The 23,454-nt window shown below is 25.8% G+C and overlaps 1 protein-coding gene across 1 annotated transcript; it reads left to right on the top strand.

Annotated features, from left to right (window-relative positions):
- Positions 1 to 320: 320 nt before the first annotated feature.
- LOC123263684 lies at positions 321 to 21,878 on the top strand. Its single transcript, XM_044726626.1, has 7 exons — positions 321 to 614; positions 13,459 to 13,497; positions 13,593 to 13,854; positions 13,926 to 14,024; positions 14,104 to 14,187; positions 15,583 to 15,856; positions 21,403 to 21,878. Exons 1-7 carry the CDS (start codon positions 591 to 593, stop codon positions 21,644 to 21,646), a joined length of 1,026 nt encoding a protein of 341 aa, XP_044582561.1. The 5' UTR covers positions 321 to 590; the 3' UTR covers positions 21,647 to 21,878.
- The last annotated feature ends 1,576 nt before the right edge of the window (positions 21,879 to 23,454 follow it).

Here is a 23,454-nt window from a genome sequence, read left to right as displayed (position 1 = left end):
CATTTAATAAACTTACCAAAAAAATTTTTTTTTACAAAAAAATTTTTTTTTACAAAAAAAAAATTACAATTATAATTTTTTGACAATTTTAAAAAACTATTAATCAAAAAATCACTTATTTCTTCTTTCCGTCACTCAGCAGGTTAACAATAATAACAATCATAAACGTAAACATAAACAAGAAGTAAGTAGTAAGTAGTGTAAGCTACGGGTCAGACTAACGATCCATCCATGTCTGGATCCCCCCACTCCTATAGATCCTCTGTTGCAGAGAAAAAGAAGGAGAGATTCATGCCTGTTCAAACTTGTCGAAAATTGCCAGTACACGTTACATCTCTCGACCGCTGCCAGCTCTATCGATCGCGATCTAATAATTTTAGTATCTAATTATTCTCCCTTGCAATATTAATTATTAATAATTTTTTCCAGTGATTTAATTGAAAATATCTAAAATTATCGAAAAAAAAAGTGTTAAAATTATTAAAAAATCCGAATGCTATTTAAAGTGCGGGTGATTAGACACAACCGCGCATGGTTAAAAAATTATTATTTTTTTATAAATAATTTTGGTTATTATTTTTTCATCAAACATGGATCTTAAGTCGCTTATTACTGTAAGTAAATTTTTATAATAATTTATTATTTAATTCTTAGAAAAAAATTTTTTTTTTTTGAGTAGTTAAATTTTAGTAATGTAAAAATGCATTGCCATGTGTATGTCAAGTGTAAAGTAGATATAGTGTAGACAAGAGTTCAACAAGTGGTATGAGTAATATAAATGCAAACATTTTTATTTTTAGTATTATTATTATTATTGTTAGTGTAGATAATTGTATCGCTATTGCTATTAGTCATATCTAATTAAATTTCTTTTTACTACGGTTAATTTTAGCGAATATTTATTAGCCTTGAGCTAGTTTTTAATTATTGTTATTTTTATTTATTAATTTTTAGAAGACTTTAAGATGGAGTATGAAAGAAAATTAAGGATCGTGTGAATCTATTCTATAGAAAGTGAAGGTGGATAAAATATATATGACAAATTCTGACGCAATAAGTTTAAAATTTTCGCGAGTTTTTAGAAATAGATTTGTGATTTTTTAGAGGGTAAATATTGTCAAATTGTTTAAAATTTTGAGGAATTTTTGGTTAGGTGAAAGTTTGGTGAAGTTAAGGGAAAATTTTGAAAATTTTATGGATTAAAGTACGGAAAAAATTTTTATTTTTTAGAGGGAAGAAATTGTTTAAGTATACTTAAATATTGTTTTTTTTTTTTTTAAGAATTTTTGTATTTGTGAATCTTTGAAGTTTTTTTTTTAAGATGAAGTTGAAAGAAAATTTTTGGGGTTTTTTTAAGGGCTTTTTTTTTACATGGGGAAATTTAGTTAAAGAAAGTTTTTTTTTTTATGTAGAAGTTTGAAAAATTATTGAAAAAACTTTGTTAGTTTTTTGAAATATTTTAATAATAATAATAATAATAATAATGTTAATAATCTTATTAGATTATTGTAAGGATAGTAATCTTGACAATACTAATTTAGATATTATTTTTCATGCTTTTAACCATGAAAATCGATGATTTTTTTACTGCATTGACACTAAAAATCAATAAGTAATTTCTAATGAGTATCATAAATTAGTTTTAGTCATAAATTGTTAATAATAATACTTCAAAAAATGAATTTAAAGTTTCTTAAAGACAACGAATAATTTTTTACACCGCATTTACACTAAAAATCAATGTATTTTTTAAATAAATATTGTAAATGACTTCCAGTTATATCGTTTAAAAAATTATATGGAAGTGCATTACAACAATAAATAAAGCTTACACTGCATTGACATTAAAAATCAATGTATTTTTTAAAAATTATTATAAAATATTTTAATTATAAATTGTCAATAATATTACTTCAAAAAATTAATTCACACTGCATTGATACTTAAAACCAGTGCATTTAAAAAAAATGAGTATTATAAAATAGTTTTAATTATAAATTGTCATTAAATTAATATTACTTCAAGAAATGAATTTAAAGTTTCTTGAAGACAATGAATGATTTTTTACACTGCATTAATATCAATGCGTTCTTTGATAAGTATTATAGTCTACTTCCAGTCATAAAATGCAGATAATATCTTCAATACTTAACCCAAAATTTAGACTATAACTTTTGATTCAAAATTCCGCCCGAAATGAGAGATAAAAAAAAATTCATAAGATTAAATTATCTAAAAAAAAATTTTCTTTTAATTTCTATTTAATATTAAATCCAGAATTTCAACTTTGAAGCTTTAAGACCAAAAACATTATACAATTTTTGTACTCAGCATTGAATTTTTTTATTCAAAAATTAAGAACATTTTTTTTAAAATGATCTTGTTTGAAGATTTTTTTTCCTCTGATCGAGTTTATTTTATCATCGGTAAACACTCTAAAATTTAATCAGTAAAATTCAATTTGTAAATTAAAAAAAAATGAATTGTATCGATATTTGTTCAAATTTTACGAAAATTTTGTAAGTAGATTTCTTTAGAAATATTTCGTCCCTTTTTCTTTAAATAATTTTTAAGACGTTAAAGTTAGCTTAAATCTATTAAACTTATTTTAAACTTCACATGATTATCTTCAATTTAAACTATTATTTGTCGACTTTTGATACTTTTTCAATTTATTCCGTAGTTGGGAAAATTAAAAAAAAATCAAGAATAAATTAATTTTTAGTTTTTATCATCAAATGACTTTCATCTGTTACAAATCCTATTTTTTAGGTACCCGTGTAAAAAAAAAATTGTCCCAAAAATGTCCCAAGCGTAGGACATCCAAACGGGACACAATTTGGGACATTTTTTGGACAATTTTGGGACATCTAAAAAAAAAATTAAAAATTTTAAAATAGTGCGTTTAAGTAATTTTTCGTCGATTTTAGATATTTTTTTGAAGATTTTCAGAAGACTTCACAATTTCATGACAATTTTAAACGGTTTTTAAATGATTTTGAAGAAGATAATTTATTTTTGCACGGTTGTAGATTTGTCCTAAAATTAATAGATGAAAAATTTTAGGATATTTTTGGGACAACTTGAGGACATTTTTGGGACAACTTGAGGACATTTTTGGGACAACTTTAGGACATTTTTGGGACAACTTTAGGACAATTTTAGGACATTTTTGGGACAATTCTGTAATGTTTCTACAACAAACTTTGAACATTTTTAGAACTATTTCACGACACTTTTGACCGATTTCAAGAAAGATAATTTATTTTACAAATCTACAAGCGTGCAAAAATAAATTGTTTTTTTTTTAATTATTTGAAAAACGTTCAAAATTGTCCTAAAAATATTAAAAAAATGTTCCAAAAATGTCCTAAAATTGTCCCAAAAATGTCCTAAAATTGTCCCAAAAATGTTCAATAAATGTTTCATCCATTAATTTCTAGACAAATCTACAGCTGTGCAAAAATAAATTATCTTCTTCAAAATCATTTAAAAACCGTTTAAAATTGTGGTAAAATTGTCATGAAATTGTGAAGTCTTCTGAAAATCTTCAAAAAAATACCTAAAATCGACGAAAAATTACTTAAACGCACTATTTTAAAATTTTTAATTTTTTTTAAGATGTCCCAAAATTGTCCCAAAAATGTCCCAAATTGTGTCACGTTTGGATGTCCCACGCTTGGGACATCTTTGGGACAATTTTTTTTTACACGGGTAGATGACTTTGAATATCTATTTGTTGTAGTCGGTCTCATATCGTTATTTGCAAAAATGTAATAAAAAATAAATTTTAGGACATTATTGCCTTTTAATAACGTGTTTTATTTCATGTACAAACAAGAAATCTATCTATCCGTGTCTGGTGTGACCGAATGGCGCTTTTTTTTCTAAAAATTCGAGAAAAATCATAATAAATTATGTTAAAATAAAATTATCAATATTAAATAATTAATTAAATACTGTTATAGCTATTTTAAGAAAAGGATTTCAGAAAAACTCCTAATTTTTTTCCAACAAACGCTATTTATTTTCAACTTAAACTTAAAAAGTATCATCCGAGAAAAACGATGTAAAATTATTTTTATCCTTTGAAATTAAAAAAAAATGATTTTACAAAAACGGACAAGTTAGTTTTATTTAACTTTGATAGTTGCTAGACCAATAAATTATCTATTTAACGACTTATCCGTTTAGTTACCTTTTTTTCTTTGTTTGACGCTACATTTAACTTCTAAAATTTTTTTTGTTTTATCTTCTTTCGCATCCCTTTTATATGTAGTTTATATTTTATAATAATGATACGTATCCACAATATTAATATACATATAATCTTTATTCTCTTTTGTATTTAGTATAAATCGACACGCGCGACTATATAGTATACGATACGATGACTGGACGAATATTTCTTATCTAATTTCTTGGTATCAATTTCAAAGTTATACTTATATTTTATATTTACTATTAAATCATTAACTCTCCTTTGTCCCTTTGATTTATACGTGACATTTAAACATTTAGACAATACATAATTAATATTGAAAAAAAATTTTTAATAATAATAATAATAATAACGAGTAACCTGAAGTCATTATGTGACTTCCGAGATTTACGGATTATGAATAAGAAAAACATTTGCTTAATTATTTTTTTATATTTATGACACTATACATAGTTAGGGTACTTTTTAAATAAATTTTAAAAACAATAGTGCTATCACAGTATCAATTACAAATAATTTAATGGACAAACGTGACGGAGTAAATTTATAGAACCAAAAAACTATTAAAAACTCTTCCAAAAACATTACATAAAAAATTGACTACTAAAAAATATATAAAACCAAAAGGCACAAATTCTTATCAAGACCTTTCTGATGATAACAAATTAAACTATAAAAATTACTTTAAATATAATGATATGCTCGTTACAAAATTTTCCTTACTCTTTCAAATATTTAAATCATAAATAACTATCGCTAAAAAATATCAAAACCAATTTACGATAAAGATATACCCGTTAAAAAATTTATCTTAATGTCTTAATTATATAAATTAATTTTTGACGTATAACCACATTGATATGTACAAAACAAAATTAATAAATAAAATAATTTTGTTGATCGCTAAATTCTAATCTATTTATGACTACTTCTTGAAAATGACTACTTTTTTACACTTGAAAATTATATTAAACTCAATTTAAAAAAATCATTTTATCATATAAATACGTCGGAGAAAAAATTTTTCTTATTCTCTTAATTATATAGGTTATTATAATCATATAAAATCGATGTATTGTTATATAAATACATTTTTATAAAAACTTTGATAGAAGTCACTTACTTATAGTTGAATAAATATATTTTTATATAAATTTTTTCATAAAATATTTTTTTTTAATTTTAAGATAATAATAATAATAACTAGCAACCTTGCAGTCACTATGTGACTGTCCTGACTTGTAAACTATAAAAAATCAAAATTTTGCTTTAGTAAGTAATGACTTGAATTAAATTGCACTGTACTTTCTTCACTATTGATGTTCTTAAAGATATAAGCTCATCCTGATGTTACACTCATCGAGAGCTATCATTTGAGTACCCACATGCATTTTTGATATATTTTTCATATATATATATATATATATATATATATATATATATATATATATATATATATATATATATATATAAATATATAAAATATATGAAAAATTGATGTGGGTACTCAAATGAAAGATCTTGATGAGTGTGACATCGGGGTGAGCTTATGTCTTTAAAAATGTCAATAGTTCACTAGATACAAGGTCATTTCTTAATTATTGACATTTTTCACGATGTAAACTCATTTCGATGTTACACTCATCGAGACCTTTCATTTGAGTACCCACATGTATTTTTGATGTATTTTTCATATATAGGTATATATAATATATATATAAATATATGAAAAAATGATGTGGGTACGCAAATGAAAGGTTTCGATGAGTGTAAAGTCGAGGTGAGCTTATATCTTTAAAAATATCATTAGTTTACAAGATAGCAATGTCAGTGCTTAATTATCGACATTTTTTATGATATAAGCTCATCCTGATGTTACACTCGTCAAAAGCTTTCATTTGAATACTCACATGCATTTTGATATATTTTTCATATATACATATATATATAATACATATATATATATATATATATATATATATATATATATATATATATATATATATATATATATATATATATAAAATTGATGTGGGTACGCAAATGAAAGATCTCGATGAGTGTAACATCGGGATGAGCTTATATCTTTAAAAATGTCAATCGTGCAGAAGATACAATGTCATTTCTTAATTATTGATATTTTTAAAGATATAAGCTCATCCCGATGCTACACTCATCAAGAACTTTTATTTGAGTACCTACATGCATTTTGATATATTTTTCATACATTCATATATATAAATATATAAAATATATGAAAAATTGATGTGGGTACTCAAATGAAAGGTCTTGATAAGCGTAACATCAGGATGAGCTTGTATCTTTAAAAATGTCAATATTTCACAAGATTCAAGGTCATTTCTTCATTATGTATCTAGAGATAGAGCATTTTCGAATGCAGCCTAAATACTTATCATAATAAATTCACTATCGGTGAGAATGAAATGAAACCTTGAAAAGGCACAAATTCAAATCAAGACCTTTGCAATGACACTAAATTTCACTAAAAAAAAACCTATTTTATCATATGACTATCCTCGAAACAAAATTTTTCTTTTTCTCTTAATAATAAAGATAATAATCATAAATTTTAAAAAGATTTAAAAAATGAAATTCAAAATTTTTCTGCTCCAAAAATTCTTAATAAAATTAAAAATTTTCTACGAAACTTAAAATTAAAAAAAAAATGGCGCGCCTAAAAATAAAATTTAAATAAAAAAAAAAAACATTTCTTCTCGAAGTAAAGTCAAGTGATACTAAAAAGAAAAAAAATAAAATGATGGCGGTAAAAAAGCTTAGAAAGGGCAAGCGCAACATGACTCATCCGATTCTATCCGATCTCTTATATTTTTATTATTATTATTATTATTATATTACTTCTTGAAATCCATTTCTGATTCTATTTAAAATCATGTTGAATCAATAATAATAATTATAATTATTATTTTTGAAAGAAAATTTTTTTTTTTACGGTGATAAAATTATAAATTTATCGTCGGAACGTGAGACGTTTTACTAATGCGATTTCTTCATAGTAAATTAGTCGCGAATTTAGAAAATTTTTTTATTTCTTCTTCAATTTAAATTTAAATTGAAAAAAAAATGTGATAATTGTAAGTTTAAAGAGAGTTGACTTTTAAATCGAATAATGATAGAGATAATCGATAGAATGATTCACCGATCTCAGTCAGCAAGAAGCTAAATCATATTATATATCAATTATAACGATGAAAAGAATTGTAATTTATATTTTATTTATTAATAGATTATTCCGGTGAAGTTGTAGAGATATAATTATTGTTTTTAATTGTGTTATGTTACCGATTATCAATTATCTATTGTAATAGCAGCTGTTGGTTTTTATGTAATTATATTGAAAGGTACGATTTTATTGGAAGAGATAAAATTAATTAATAATTATTTTTTGTCGTTTATAATTTCAGTTATCAATAACGAAGGTCAGAAATAAAGATAACAAATAAATTATAGTGTCAGAATAAAATGAAGAAATAAAAAAATATTTAATAGCACAGTGACAACGTTGAGATTTATGACCTCTAAGCGGTGATCAAGTTTCACTGAATTTAAAATATATGGTTTTAAAATTTTCAATTCAATGCAAAAATTATTTCATAAATATTTATCATTTTCAGTAGGGATTTTGCGTCATTACTTTAAAAAAAAATTTTTATTGTGTATATTGCAATTTTGAGAAGTTTTAAATTAAGTGAGACCTACAGAATGTTTTTAAAATAAAAAAAAAGTAGGGTTTGATTAATAAAATTTAATGCTAATTATTTTTTCTGTATATCTTCTTTATAATCTAAACAAAAAATTTTAATAAAGAAAAATTAATTTTAAAAAATTTGGTTGAATTTTCAAGATAATCTATTATTATCACACTGATCGAAGGATTTGTTAATACTTAAAAATATTTGTTAATATTTAACAAATCATTTATTAGAGACCACTTTTTAGTCCTTAACAAATATTTTTTAGTATTTAAAAAGATTTATTAATATTTAATAAATGAATATCAGATTTATTAAATACAAACAAATCATTTTAAATACTAAGAAATATTTGTGTAATACTTAAAAGTGGTCTCTAATAATCGATTTGTTAACTATTAACAAATGTTTTCTAATACAAATAAATTTTTCTATCAGTGCATCTATATTATAAAGAAAATAAGAAAAATTTTGTGTTCAGAATAGTCATATGATGAAGATCCGTTTTTTTTTTTTTTGTGAAATTTAGTGTCATTGCAAAGGTCTTGATTAGAATATGTGCCTTTTCATAGTTTCATATCATTCTCATCGATAGTCAATTTATTAAGATAAGCATTTAGATTGCATTCGAAAATGCTCTAGATAGATAATTAAGAAATGACCTTGTATCTCGTGAACTATCGACATTTTTAAAGATATAAGCTCATCCCGATGTTACACTCATCGAGACCTTTCATTTGAGTACCCACTTGAATTTTTAGTATATTTTATATATTATATATATTTCACAAATACTATATATATATAAAATATATAAAAAATGCCATGTGGGTAGTCAAATGAAAGGTCTCGATGAGTGTAACATCGCAATGAGTTTACATATTGAAAAATGTCAATAATTAAGAAATGACCTTGTATCTTGTGAACTATTGACATTTTTAAAGATATAAGCTCACCCCGATGTTACACTCATCGAGACCTTTCATTTGAGTACCCACTTGAATTTTTAGTATTTTTTATATATTATATATATTTCACAAATACTATATATATATAAAATATATAAAAAATGCCATGTGGGTAGTCAAATGAAAGGTCTCGATGAGTGTAACATCGAAATGAGTTTACATATTGAAAAATGTCAATAATTAAGAAATGACCTTGTATCTTATGAACTATTGACATTTTTAAAGATATAAGCTCACCCCGACTTTACAATCATCGAGACCTTTTATTTGAGTACCCTCTTGAATTTTTAGTATATTTTATATATTATATATATTTCACAAATACCATGTATATAAAATATATAAAAAAAAGCATGTGGGTACTCGAATGAAAGATCTCGATGATTGTAACATCGAAATGAGTTTACATATTGAAAAATGTCAATAATTAAGAAATGACCTTGTATCTTATGAACTATTGACATTTTTAAAGATATAAGCTCACCCCGACTTTACAATCATCGAGACCTTTCATTTGAGTACCCTCTTGAATTTTTAGTATATTTTATGTATTATATATATTTCACAAATACCATGTATATAAAAAATGTACTCGAATGAAAGATCTCGATGATTGTAACATCGAAATGAGTTTACATATTGAAAAATGTCAATAATTAAGAAATGACCTTGTATCTTGTGAACTATTGACATTTTTAAAGATATAAGCTCATCCTGATATTACACTCATCGAGACCTTTCATTTGAGTACCCACATCAATTTTTCATATATTTATATATATTATATATATTTATATATGAAAAATATATGAAAATGCATGTGAGTACTCAAATGAAAGCTCTTGATGAGTGTAACGTCGGGATGAGTTTATATCTTTAAAAACGTCAATTGTTAAAAAAAGTACAGTGTAATTTAACAAAAGTCATTATTTATTGAAGCAAAATTTTATTTATTTATAGTTCACGGCAGTCAAATAGTGACTGCAAGGTTGCTAATTATTATTATTATCAAAAAGTTGAGGATAATAATAATAATAATAATAATAATAATAATAATAATAATAATAATAATAATAATTAACCCTTTAAACTAGAGATTTAAAAAACAAGAGCCAATAAAATGATGCCACGTAAGTAGATTCGGAATGTGCAGAGTTTCCGCTGCCATAAAAACACATTCACTTTTTTTAATTTTTTATTTCTTTCATCTCACCGTATGCGCTATGTGTGTAAAAATAATATATATGTATATGTAATGTGGATATTTAATTTATGTATTTACATATATATGTGTACTGGAACACTCATCGTCCGCATTTCTATTTTCTCTGCACGGATTTTTAATCCTCATTATTATTATTGCTGTTTGTATTATGATGGTGATTCTTTAATATATCTAATATATCTCAGATCTTGACCTGTGATCAATGATACTAAATTAGTGCCAGGGTACAGGTTGTCACGAAAAAATAACATAAATTTTAATATGTTTTATGCGTTCATCGAACTTGGGTTTTTTTTTTTTTTGGCTATGGGAATCCTTTTTTGGTGTTGTGTAATAAGACTTTCTATTTTTTATTATTGTTCTTATTTGAGGCTTAGAAAAAATTTTTTATTTTCAAGGAAAATCGGATCAGTATTTCTTGAAATACTGAAGAAAAAAAAACTGTTTTGATTTTGAGCGTCAATGCAATTCAAAAATGTCACAAATCGGATAAAGGCAATTTTAATTTGAATTTTAACGCTACATTACTTCTAAATTAAACAAACACTGACTAAAATAATCTTTAGATTGATTTTTAGCGTCAATGTAAGTCAATATCATCGCTTATTGTGCAAAGGCACTTTGCTATTAAAACTTTAACTTCATTTATATCTAAATCGGATCAAAATTAATCAAATAATATTTACATTGATTTTGAGCGTCAATGCAGTTTACAAATTGCATATAGGAGGTTCCAGTTTAAATTTCAGAACTATATAATTATTATATGTCACGAAAATTAAAACAACTATTAATTTAAAATATATTTACATTAATTTTGAGCGTCAATGCAATTTAAAATCTCTATTCTTCAAATAGAAGTGCTTTGTATGAAAATTTGTGTGTCTTATTACTTAAATGTAATCAAAACTAATCAAATAGTATTACCATTGATTTTAAGCGTCAATACATTTAAAAAAAGTTTTTCATCTTACAAAAACATATTTTACTAAAAATTGAACATGATATTACCAGAATGCATTTAATTTTTTTCTAAAATCAAATTTACATTGATTTTGAGTGTCAATACGCTTAAAAATCATAATTTTCAATAAAAAGACATGCTTACTGCTATCTTAACTCAATATTATTAACTAATTTTACTATAATTAATAAAATTATCAACAAAAACATCATTTACATTGATTTTGAGCGTCAATACATTTAAAAAAAGTTTCTTACCTTACAAAAAGATATTTGAGTAAAAATTGAACATGATATTACTAGAATAAATTTAATTTTTACTTTAAATAAAATTTTCATTGATTTTTAGTGTCAATGCAATTAAATAAAAAGTCTATATGATAAAAATACTATTAGTTTATTACAAATTCAACTCGATATTACTAATTAATTTTGCCATAATTAATGAAGTACTGACTAGAATTGCATTTACGTTGATTTTGAGTGTCGATGCGCTCCAAAATTACAATTTCTAATGATAGACATTTTTATTACTATCTTAACTCAATATTATTAACTAATTTTACTATAATTAATTAAATTACCGACTAGAACATAATTTACATTGACTTTGAGACTCAATGCGCTCAAAAAAAATTCTTTAACCCTACAAACACATATTTTACTAAAATTTGAACATAATGTTACTAGAATAAATTTAATTTTTATCTAAAATAAAATTTACATTAATTTTAAGTGTCAATACAATTAAAAATAGTAAACTGTAGGATAAAGAAACTAGTAATTTATTACAACTTTAACTCGATATTATTCATTAATTTTTCTATGTATAATTAATAAAATACTGACTAGAATTGCATTTACATTGATTTTGAGTGTTAAGGTATTACCCTCGCGACTTCCGTCGTCAAAAGTTTATGCCAGAGTGTACGGTACACATACCAGAAAGCCATTATTGACAAGTCTAAAACTTTTTGCTGTTTATGTACTTATTTCAGCCAATCACGAAGGAGATACTGATCGTTTGAAAAGTCTGGCAACACTGCGTGAGCGTTAAGATATTTTATAGTGGTTATACTGTAGTGTTTTGGACTGGCTGTAGACTTACCTCTGTTTTGATACATGCGTTTATTTATTTATTTACATACATTGAAAGATTAATATATATTATTATATTAAAATTGTTAACTTTTTGAATTTTTAATAACTATAAAAAAAATTAAAATTAATTCAGCCGACATTTAAAAATTTTTAGAATTTTTTTTTATTGAAAAAATGATTACAAAAATAAAAAGAAATTTCACTTGAAAAAACTTCAAAAACTGTAAATGCAATATAAAAATTTTTTTTTCTAATTTAATTATTAAAAAAGTCAAAAATTAAAAATGTTGGCTAACTTTAGTATCATAAAAAAATACTTATTTTCATTAAATAATCATAGTTTTTTTTTAAATAAATAAAATTAATAACTATAATATTACACCTAACGTAAATTAAACTTTTCAAATTTGTCAGCGCATGCGCGTCTCATACTTCTTTCGCGGCTAACAAAACTTGCGCTGTTGCCACAGCTTTATTAACGTATCCCCTCCTCAGTTAAAGTCTGGTAAATTTTTCATTACTTATTAATAAATATCTCTGAAACTGTGTGGTAATTATCAATGAATTTTTTTTTTTAAATTGTTTAGTTGTTAGTTAACGTTACTCTAGTTTTTTAAAAAGATCCTAAGAAAAGTTTCTAAGATATAAAAATGTTTGTAGGTAAATTTTTCGATATCCCGTATACCGTAATGTATAAGAGCGTTCAAAACTCAAACTTTAAAATTAAATATCTCGGAAACTAGATGGTAAAAAATTCTCAAATTGCGCCAATCGACGAAGAATTATATGAACATTAATCTACCAAAATTAAAAAAAAATCCTAAGAAAACGACTTTGGCAAGGGTACTACCTTAATGCGCTTCAAAATCATAGTTTTCAATAGAAAGATATTTTTATTGCTATATTAATTCAATATTATTAACTAATTTTAATAGAATCAATTAAATTACCGACTAGAACATAATTTACATTGATTTCGAGCGTCAATACACTTAAAAAAAATTATTCATCTTACAAAAACATATTTCACTAGACTATTAACAAAATATCATTATAATTAATTAAAGTATTGCGTAAAAATAAAATTTAAATCGATTTTTAATGTCAATGCACTTCAAAAACAGAAAAAATCACCGAATTTTACGTTTAATAAAAATTTTTACGTGATTTTATTAATTGTTTACTGTATCAAAGTAATTTCATAATTTTTTAATATTTTTTTAACTAATTAATTCATTATTGTTACAGACAATAATCATTATCAATTTCATGGCTTTATTCGCTCCTGTAAGTATTAATAAATCTAGTAAAATATTAATTTCTTTTTTTTAATTTAATTTTAACAATTATTGAATTTCTTGTTTTCTTGTTTTCTTCTTTAGGTTAGGGCCGGAGACGATATATCTTCATGCAACAGTGACTCTGATTGTTCATTGCACCAATACTGCTATCAATTATCGCAACAATGTGTCAATTACACCGTTTGCAAAAGGTACAACAGGTTGGAAGGTGAAAACAAGGCTAAATCTGAATCTCAATGCGGGGAATGCATTCCTGGGTACAAAGCTGAAATTTTGGCAACTGGTGTGCCTGAAGCTTTTTGTAAAAAAATTAATACTGTTCCTGGAACCACTGAAACTCTATGTAAGTTTATATTTTTAATAAAAAATTTTTAATAATAAGAATAATAATAATAATGATGATAATTTTTTCAGTTACAGACAATGAAACATTTTCAATATGGATTTATGTAGCTTCAGGAATTATATTATTATTGTTGGCGGTATCCATTTTGGCTTTACTAGTTAAGAAAAGTAAGTATATTAATTAATTGATTAATTAATTAGTTTACTGATAGATAATTAAAATTATTTATTATTTATTCATTTTCAGGAGCATATATTCACGGTAATAAAAAATGGTTTAGACAAATTGGAAGTTGGAATTTTAATCCTACTGCTCCGCCGCTAGATAGTGGTAAGTAATAATAACAATAATAATAATTATTATTATTATTTTTCATAATTGATTGAAATAATTTAAATTTGTTTCTTTAGCAAAATTTAAGTTGTGAAAATTATATTTAATTTATTGGAATTAAATAAATAAGAAAATTTTTTTCATATCATTCTCACCAATAGTCGATTTATGATTATAAGTATTTAGGCTGCATTCGAAAATGCTCTTTCTTTAGATACATAATTAAGAAATTACCTTGTATCTTGTGAACTATTGACATTTTTAAAGATATGAGCTCATCCCGATGTTACATTCATCAAGACCTTTCATTTGAGTACCCACATCAATTATTCATATATTTATATATATATGTATATATGAAAAATATATCAAAACTGCATGTGGGTACTCAAATGAAAGCTCTTGATGTGTATAACATCGGGATGAGCTTATATCTGTAAAAACATCAATAATTAAGAAATGACTTTGTATCTTGTGAAATATTGACATTTTTAAAGATATAAGCTCATCCCGATGTTACATTCATCAAGACCTTTCATTTGAGTACCCACATCAATTTTTCATATATTTTATATATTTGTATACATGAATATGTGAAAAATATAACAAAATACATGTGAGTACTCAAATGAAAGCTCTTGATGAGTGTAACATCGAGAAGAGCTTATATCTTTAAAAATGTCAATAGTTAAGAAGTGACCTTGTATCTTGTGCACGATTGACATTTTTAAAGATATAAGCTCATCCCGATGTTACATTCATCAAGACCTTTTATTTGAGTACCCATATCAATTTTTCATATATTTATATATATTATATATATGTATATATGAAAAATATATCAAAAATGCATGTGAGTACTCAAATGAAAGCTCTTGATGAGTGTAGGATCGAGATGAGTTTATATCTTTAAGAACATCAGTAGTGAAGAAAGTACAGTGCAATTTAACAAATATCTTGTAAAATATTGACATTTTTAAAGATATAAGCTCACCCCGACATTACACTCATCGAGAGCTTTCATTTGAGTACCCACATCAATTTTTCATATATTTTATATATTTATATATATATAATATATATGTAAAATATATGAAAAATATATCAAAAATGCATGTGGGTACTCAAATGAAAGCTCTCGATGAGTGTAACATCAGGATGAGCTTATATCTTTAAGAACATCAATAGTGAAGAAAGTACAGTGCAATTTAACAAAAGTCATTACTTAATAAAGCAAAATTTTATTTATTTATAGTTCACAAGTCACGGCAGTCACATAGTGACTGCAAGGTTGCTAGATATTATTAATTTTTTCATCGCAAAGCACTCTTTGATGCTTCGCCTTATGAGTCGTGCAATATTAACCTAACAATAAAATAATGATAATTTCAGGTGAAGTGTATTTGTCAACAAAATACTACTCGGACGATGACCCGCCAATCTACTCCTCGGTGATAAACAACAACAACAGCCCAACAGATAAGAACCGGTTGGTTCGCGCAGTGCCTTATCACCATCCAAATTGGGTTGACAGCAACCCAAATTACGGTCACGATGATCCAGATACTTCGGGGAACACAACGACGACAACATCCACATCTACAAACATGTTCGCGTCGCTGCAAGTTGAAGATGAAGACACCACCCCAAGTGTTTGGACGCCTGAGTAAGTCCAAAAAATTACTAAAACAAAATAAGAGGTTAGCGTTGCTAATTATAAGTTTAAGTTTTCTTACCGACCCCCTGCGAAGATATTTGTTACGTGGTTAAAAGTGTAATTCTATTTGAGTGTTACTTCGGGTTAGTCATCAGCGTCACCAGGGAATCCCCGCGCTCATTATAGTTCGCTAACTCTACCATCTGTTACTAAACTGTCGACTGTGTTAGCACTAAACATAACACTGCTTTAATACAATCCAAGAGCAAGAGCTAGAAGATAAGAAGAAAACAAAATAAAAAAAAAATAAAACTAACCTTTAAAAAATAAATTACGAGTTGTGCGGACTATACTTACTTGCATTACGCATCAAACTTGTTTGTGAGTCACCATGAAAATTACGCTTCTTGTATTTTATAATTATCTTCGGGTTTTTATTTATTTTGCGCAGTTACTTATATTCTTCTTTTTTATGTTTTAAAATTAAATTAAATTTTTTTTATAAATAATTTTGACTTGTGGGTTATGTAAGAGACGTGATATACAATTAAAAACATAAAATTAATCAATAGAAAAACAAAAATTAGGTTTATAATAATATGTGTTAGGAATAAAAAATTTGCAATAAAAAGTAATTACCCTATCAAAAAAATTAGGAAAACGGTTGACCCTAAAGGCCATCCCTGCAACTTCCCGCTAATTCCATACTTAGGCGCTTAAAATTGCACCAATGACGTTTTTGAGCTCTTCGAGCTTAAAAATACAATTTATGGGTTATCTTGAGCTCTCCGAGCTCAAAGAGATTGCTTTCCTATGCTTTTGAGCTCTTCAAGTTCAAAAGTCTGATAGATTTGATAAGACACTATTTTTTGAATTTTTAAACCGCAATAACTTTTGAATGAATAAACCGATTTTCACGCGGTTGGCAGCATTCGACGCAGTTTTTCAAGCCTCACAAAGAATCTTAAATTTTGAATTGATCGCGCTAGGAATTTCGGAGTTATTCCGAAAAAACACTTTTTTCGGTTTTCTTTCGTTCACGATATCTCTCGAACGAATCAACCGATTTTGACCGGACTGGTGGCGATCGACGTGATTTTTCAAGGTTAAAAGCTGATTAGTTTTTGGAATTGAACCATAAAGCCGTTTAAAAGTTATTCCAAAAAACCACATTTGAAAAAAATTTTTTTTTCAGTTTTTTGAAAATTTCTCAAAATCTACTCATCTGAATCGGTTTAAATAGTTTTCAAAATCTAAGTTTGGTCAAGCCCTTTCGAATGGCACCAACCACGATGAAATCGGTCAAGCCGTTCAAAAGTTATAAGCGGTTCACATACTTTCACACACACACACACACACACACACACACACACACACACACATACACACACACACACACACACACACACACACACACATAAAGACACCGTGACAACCTCGCGGGGATATTCAGGGAAGCTTCCTGTGATCTTCAAACGTCGAGATCTGATGAAAACTCGATTTTTGCAAAACGGGGTGAAAACAATAACTTCCCGATTTTTTAAAATCTTCGATTCTCTTAGCGGGAAGTTAAAAATCAATTAATTAATTAATTATAAAATAAATCTATACTATCTATACTAATATCATAGAGAGGAAGGATTTGATTGTTTATTTGTTTGCATTGAATAGGCTCCGAAACTACTGAACCGATTTGAAAAATTCTTTCACTGTTGGAAAGCTACACTATCCCCGGGTGACATAGGCTATCTTATATTATGAATAATTTGAAAATTTTTGTTAAATACCCTGCGAAGCCGGGGTGAACTGCTAGTTAGTTAATAAAGTAAATAAAGTAAAGTTAATAAAGTAAATTAGTTAAATTAATTAAAAATAAATTAATTAATTATTAACTGAAATTAATTCTGAAAAACGGATTCTGTAATTTTATCTAATGAAAAAACTGCTCGCGTCTGATAGACTTGAACCCAGTACCTCATGGTTGACAGTCTTCTATGCTACTCACTGGTCTAAGTCACGTTATTCCAAGGCCTATGTTTATTCCACTTAGATAAATTCACTATAAGAATCCATACTTCCGATGTGGACTTTCCATACAGAAATCCATGAACCCACAGGTTCCTATGTGGATTCCTATAGAAATTCATATTTTCTATGTGGATTTCCCATATAGGAATCCATGTATCCACAGGTTCCTATATGGATTCCTATAGGAATCCATGTATTCACCCAGTCAGCATCCAAGTCAGAACGATTTCAGTATGAAGTCTTTTAAAAAACTTCTTATAGAAGTCCTAATGTGACGTCTTAAGGAGCTCTTTTTTACGAGATCAGAACTAAGAGCTCTTAATGAACTCATAAGTTTGGAGTTAATTTTCTGACATCTAACTGAGTCCCTTTTTTGGACTTCTTTTTGAGTTGCGTATAATGAGCTTATAGACATTATAAACAAAAACACAAATTTCTTTTTAATATAAAGCTGTCAAAATCTTATTCATTTTTCATTTATTACTTTCCTGATTGAGAAATTAAATTGAAAATGATTAAAAATAATTCGAATTAAATGATTTAAAACAATTTGAATAGATTAATATATAGATATACACTTGGCATAGGTTAACTCATTTCTCTTAATCCAGGTTAATTAAATTTTTCAAAAATTTTAAATTATATTATGAAGTAATAGGCAATAATGTTAAAATCTGGTTCGTAATCAAACTAATTTAGATAAAATAATAAAATTGGATTCTAATCTGAAAAAATTATGTGAACTTTCTACATTTAAGGAGTACTTTGCATGTATCAATTTTAAACATTTTATTCGAATTTAACGATATCTTATAACTATATACTTATTAATTATTGTTGAATTTTTAATATTCATTAATTTATCTATTAGATTTTATATTGTGAAAAGTAAACAAAATTTATATAGACTATTTAAAAAAATATTACAGGTAGACTTTTGAATATTTTTTAGTATATAAATATTCGTAAAAGTTACTTTTTCTCTATCGATACACAGTATCAAATAGAATAAATAATATAGACAATGGTCGCAACATTTCATCACTATATAAACTTAGCTTATAAGAATAATGAGATGTGTAATGACATATCGTTTGAACAGCGTAGGGGGTTAGGTATCAATCTAGCACGCGCGCGACTCGGGTTCGAATCTTAGTCACGGCAATTGCGATTTTCACTTTCTCTCTGTAAACCGACAATATTAGGTCTAACTAAAATAATAAACATTCGAAATCAGCATCGGTGCTTCATGAAACTCTGAATTATTTTTCATAATTTATTTTTATTATTATTATTATTATTAATATTATTTTTGTTGTGTTCTTATTATTGTTATCATTATAATAGCGTATAGAGATAAAAAATCATTCATTTGTGCGAGTTCAGAAAAAAGAGCTCTTTAAGAGCTCGTTTTGATGAGTTCTTAAAGTCTACAATAAGCGGCGCATTCGACCTCTTCAGAAGGTCTTAAAGACGTCTTTTAGACGTAGACTCTGACGTCCAAATCAGAAATCTGAGCTCATTCGGAATAACTTAATACGTCATTTTGCTATCTGGGCACAGGTTCCTATGTGGGTTCCTATACGAATTCATACTTTCCTATGTGGATTCCGAATCCCGGAAAAAATTTTAAGGAAGTACGAGCACCAAGACAACTTTTGATAACAGGCTTGATTTTTTTTTAATATGAAGTTTAAATATGTCTTAACAAATTCTGAAAATTTGAAGGAGATTGCCCGATTATTTAAATAAATAATTAACTTTAAAGTTGAGCAATTTAACATTGGTCTTATGGGGTAACCTCCAAACATTGATACATTTCTGTATTTTTCTCGTAAAACTGTCGGTGAATATTTTTAAAAAACTTATGGATGAAAGTAAATATATTAGTGATAAATTTAATTCAAAAAAATTAACACTTGCCCGACTAATTAAAGTGTATTAATTAAAAGAAAAATAAATCCCGCCATTAGCCAATGTTAAATGTATATCTATATATTGAGAAAAATCATATAGTTACTGCTTTCCCCTTACCGCGCTAGAGTGGATATCTATCCCCACCCCGCCTAGCGCTCGTACTTCCTTAAAGTTATGAAAAATTTATATTATTTCATTGAAATTATTGTAAAATAAAAATAATAACAATGATAATAATAATAATAATTATAATAATAATAATTGAAGAGTTCAGTAATTCAAAGCCAACTTTCCCGATCCAAATTGACGGTAGACTAAATTTTAAATTTCATTAAATTTTAATTTTTACTTATTATTTATTTTCACCACATTATTGTCGGTATGAACTCATACCATCCTTGGGTGAATATATCTTACAATTAAAAATTTTTATTTAATTAAGATTAAGCAAAGATGTTATTTTTTTTCGGCCATTCGGTGGCCGAAAAAAGTCTCACTGAGTAAAGAATATAACATCTTTGCTTAATCTTAATTAAATAAAGATTTTTAATTGTTAGATCTATTCACCCAAAGATAGTATGAGTGCTCATACCGACAATAAGGTGGTGAAAATAAATAATAAGTAAAAATTAAAATTTAATGAAATTTAAAATTTAGTCTACCGTCAATTTGGATCGGGAAAGTTGGCTTTGAATTACTGAACTCTTCAATTAATGAAATCACCGATCTTCGGAATAAAAAAATTAAAAAAATAGAAATAATAATAACAATAATAACAATAATAAAAATAATAATATTTTTTTTTGTAACAATAAATGGAGCGATCTATTCTGAGGGTGCTTGTTTTTCAGGAAAATTGTGGGGGTGGTTATTATAATTTTTATTTCGTAATAATTTTAATGAAATAATATGAATTTTTAATAACTTTGAAATTTTTTCCGATTACCGTGGATTCCTATATAAACTCATGTGGATTTTTTTGATAGGATATTTACTTAAACTACATTTAAGATTAACAATTAAATTTTTTTTTAATTAAAAATAAAAAAGTACGCTATACTCTTGTATTTTGTTAAATATCGTTCAGTATTTATCAGACCGTGCTTTTTGTAACTTATTATTTTACATAAATAATTTTTTTATTCCTTATTAAAAATTTATTTTTATGTTTAAAATTAAATTTAAACTTCAAAAAAGCCGTTTATTAACTTTAGAAGACAACATTAAAATAAATATAGTACTTAAACTCTCTGTAAGATGGCGTTGCGCGCCGGATATAACACTACGTCACTACCCCGCCAAAATTCAAATTTAAAAAAACAATTTTTAATTTAAAAATCACATAAACAAATAAATTACTCAGATATTTTCCTTTTACTTGCTCTCAATAACATTCAATAAATTTTTCTTTAGTTAACCTTTTTCTTCTATTAATAAATAAATATTTTCAAAACTATTAATTAAAAAAATTTTTTTTCCATTATAAAAATTGCATAAAAAATATACAATTTTTATTAACATTCTAAGTACTTTAATAAATTTAAGAACAATATAGTGATAATTAATGGTTATTCTTAGCCAATAATAATAATAATTTTTTTTTCTTACAGAGAAGTAACAATCCAAGTACCAGCCCGCGCATTCCATCAATTTGCAACGGAACAACGAGACAATGTACTGAACACTGTGCTAGTACGTGGTGATTGTTCATCCAGCTCAGAATCGCCAGAAGAAACGGGACCAACACCTAGTGCGCAAAACAGCAATTCGCGCACTAACAACGACAATTACCGCGGACCGAGCGTTCAGATAAATCAAATGATAACCCTAAACATGGTTAATAACGACAATTAACCTCAAAGCCCACTACTTATCACAAAAATCAGTAATTTTTAGATAATGAGTTCCATATTTCATAGCCCCCTTTTGAACTGACATATTTAATTATTCTAGCTGCCATGTTTGCATTTATATTTCTTCGCTCAATTTTCATAAACTGCTCAATGTTTTGATGTAAATTTGTTTTTTTTTTCTGGGTCGGTTGTTCTGGTTAATGTACTTTTAATTAATTATCTTATAGATAATGACCAAGTTATTATTATGAGTATTTTTACTGATGATAATTATTATTATTATTATTATTATTATTACTATTATTATTGATAGATAATTTAATCTCAGGTAGAATTATAATATTTTATAAGTAATTTGTCAATTATTATAATTAAGTATTTTTTAGAACAAATTGTTCATTTAGTTTTTGGTTTTTGGTTAAAAATACGCTCATGGAACAATTGGAACAGTTGAAACGATCGGAACTGCTGCGCGGTCTTTTTACTAGCGCTGCCAAGTGAAATTAAACTTGGCGCTGAACGCTACAGTGTCTCTGGATTGTGCAAATTTCAGGAAGAAATTTGTTTGCTCAAATTTTTTCGGTAAAAATTAAAATTATTATTATTTTAATCGCCAAATCTTAATAATTGTTAATTAATAATCTCATTATTCCATTTTCTTCTTTAAATCTCATAATTATAAGTAACGTTTTTTATATTAAATAAAAATGAGTGTTCATTTTTATAATTTGTTCAATTATTATAAATACTCAATCATTGTTTACTATTATTATTATTTTTATTATTATTAATTAAAAATGAATTAAAATAATTATTATTGTATTCACTTAACTATTAAAAAATTTTCAAGTGATCGGCTGTCGATAAAATGTAAATAGTTGTTGAAAATAATTAGAAAATATCAAAAAAATTTTAAATACAAAAAAAAAAAAAATTTAGTTAATTACTTATTTTGTACAGTAATTATTGTATAAAAATTATTATAACTATATACATATATAAATAATTATTTTTTAAATCAGGTCGAAATTTTTCGTCACAATTTTTTTTTTATTTATTTTTTATTATTTATTTTCTTTTAGTCAACGACGAAACAAAAACGACCTGTACTTACAAATAATTAATTATGTAATTATTAATTAATTATTTTTCACATTGTTACATTTGCATAATTATTGAAATTTAAAAAGACTTGTACATACACTTTTTAAAAAATTGCATGAAAAAAAAACAAAAAAAAATAAACGAAAATGTTTAAAGTTAAATTTGTATTTTTATTTCTTCTTTACCCTGTAATTTTTTTAATTATTATCATATTTTTAAATAAATAAAATATTATAACTGGATCTTGTAATTTATATCATCTTCTTTGTTATGATTAAGTGACTTAACCCCAAATTTTTTTCACTATTTTTATCGAAAAACAGTTTTTTATTTGAAAATTGTACAGAAATTCGTTATAGAAGGTCAAAAATCTTGAATATTCCGTAATTTATCAATAAGAAAGCCTGAAAAAACTCTCTGTGGTCAAAAGTTGCACAAATATTTTAAAAATGCCATAAATGCTACTGCACATGCGAGAAGAACATCTCGAGCGCCACCTAGTGGTAAATAAAAGAACTACATTTAAAAAAGGCGGGAACTTTCAAATTGAAAGAATTTTTGAAATAGTTTTGTAGCCAGTTCCCACAAACTTGACTCCAAGTTTTCTTTAATTGATTCGGAAGATTATATTCACATGGACTTATAAAAAAAAATCAGATTTCTTAACCTCACTGTTGAAGAGATATAATTATATTATATTATATT

The sequence above is a fragment of the Cotesia glomerata genome, linkage group LG4, assembly GCF_020080835.1.
Source record: "Cotesia glomerata isolate CgM1 linkage group LG4, MPM_Cglom_v2.3, whole genome shotgun sequence".
NCBI lineage: Eukaryota > Metazoa > Arthropoda > Insecta > Hymenoptera > Braconidae > Cotesia > Cotesia glomerata.
This window is presented reverse-complemented; position numbering and strand designations above follow the sequence as displayed.

Excerpts from the sequence above, each read along its gene's own strand:
- LOC123263684 (XM_044726626.1), top strand. The coding sequence starts at position 591 with ATGGATCTTAAGTCGCTTATTACT. Across the intron at positions 14,025-14,103 it reads GGCTTTACTAGTTAAGAAAA|GAGCATATATTCACGGTAAT; the intron begins GTAAGTATATTA and ends ATTCATTTTCAG. Across the intron at positions 14,188-15,582 it reads TGCTCCGCCGCTAGATAGTG|GTGAAGTGTATTTGTCAACA; the intron begins GTAAGTAATAAT and ends TGATAATTTCAG.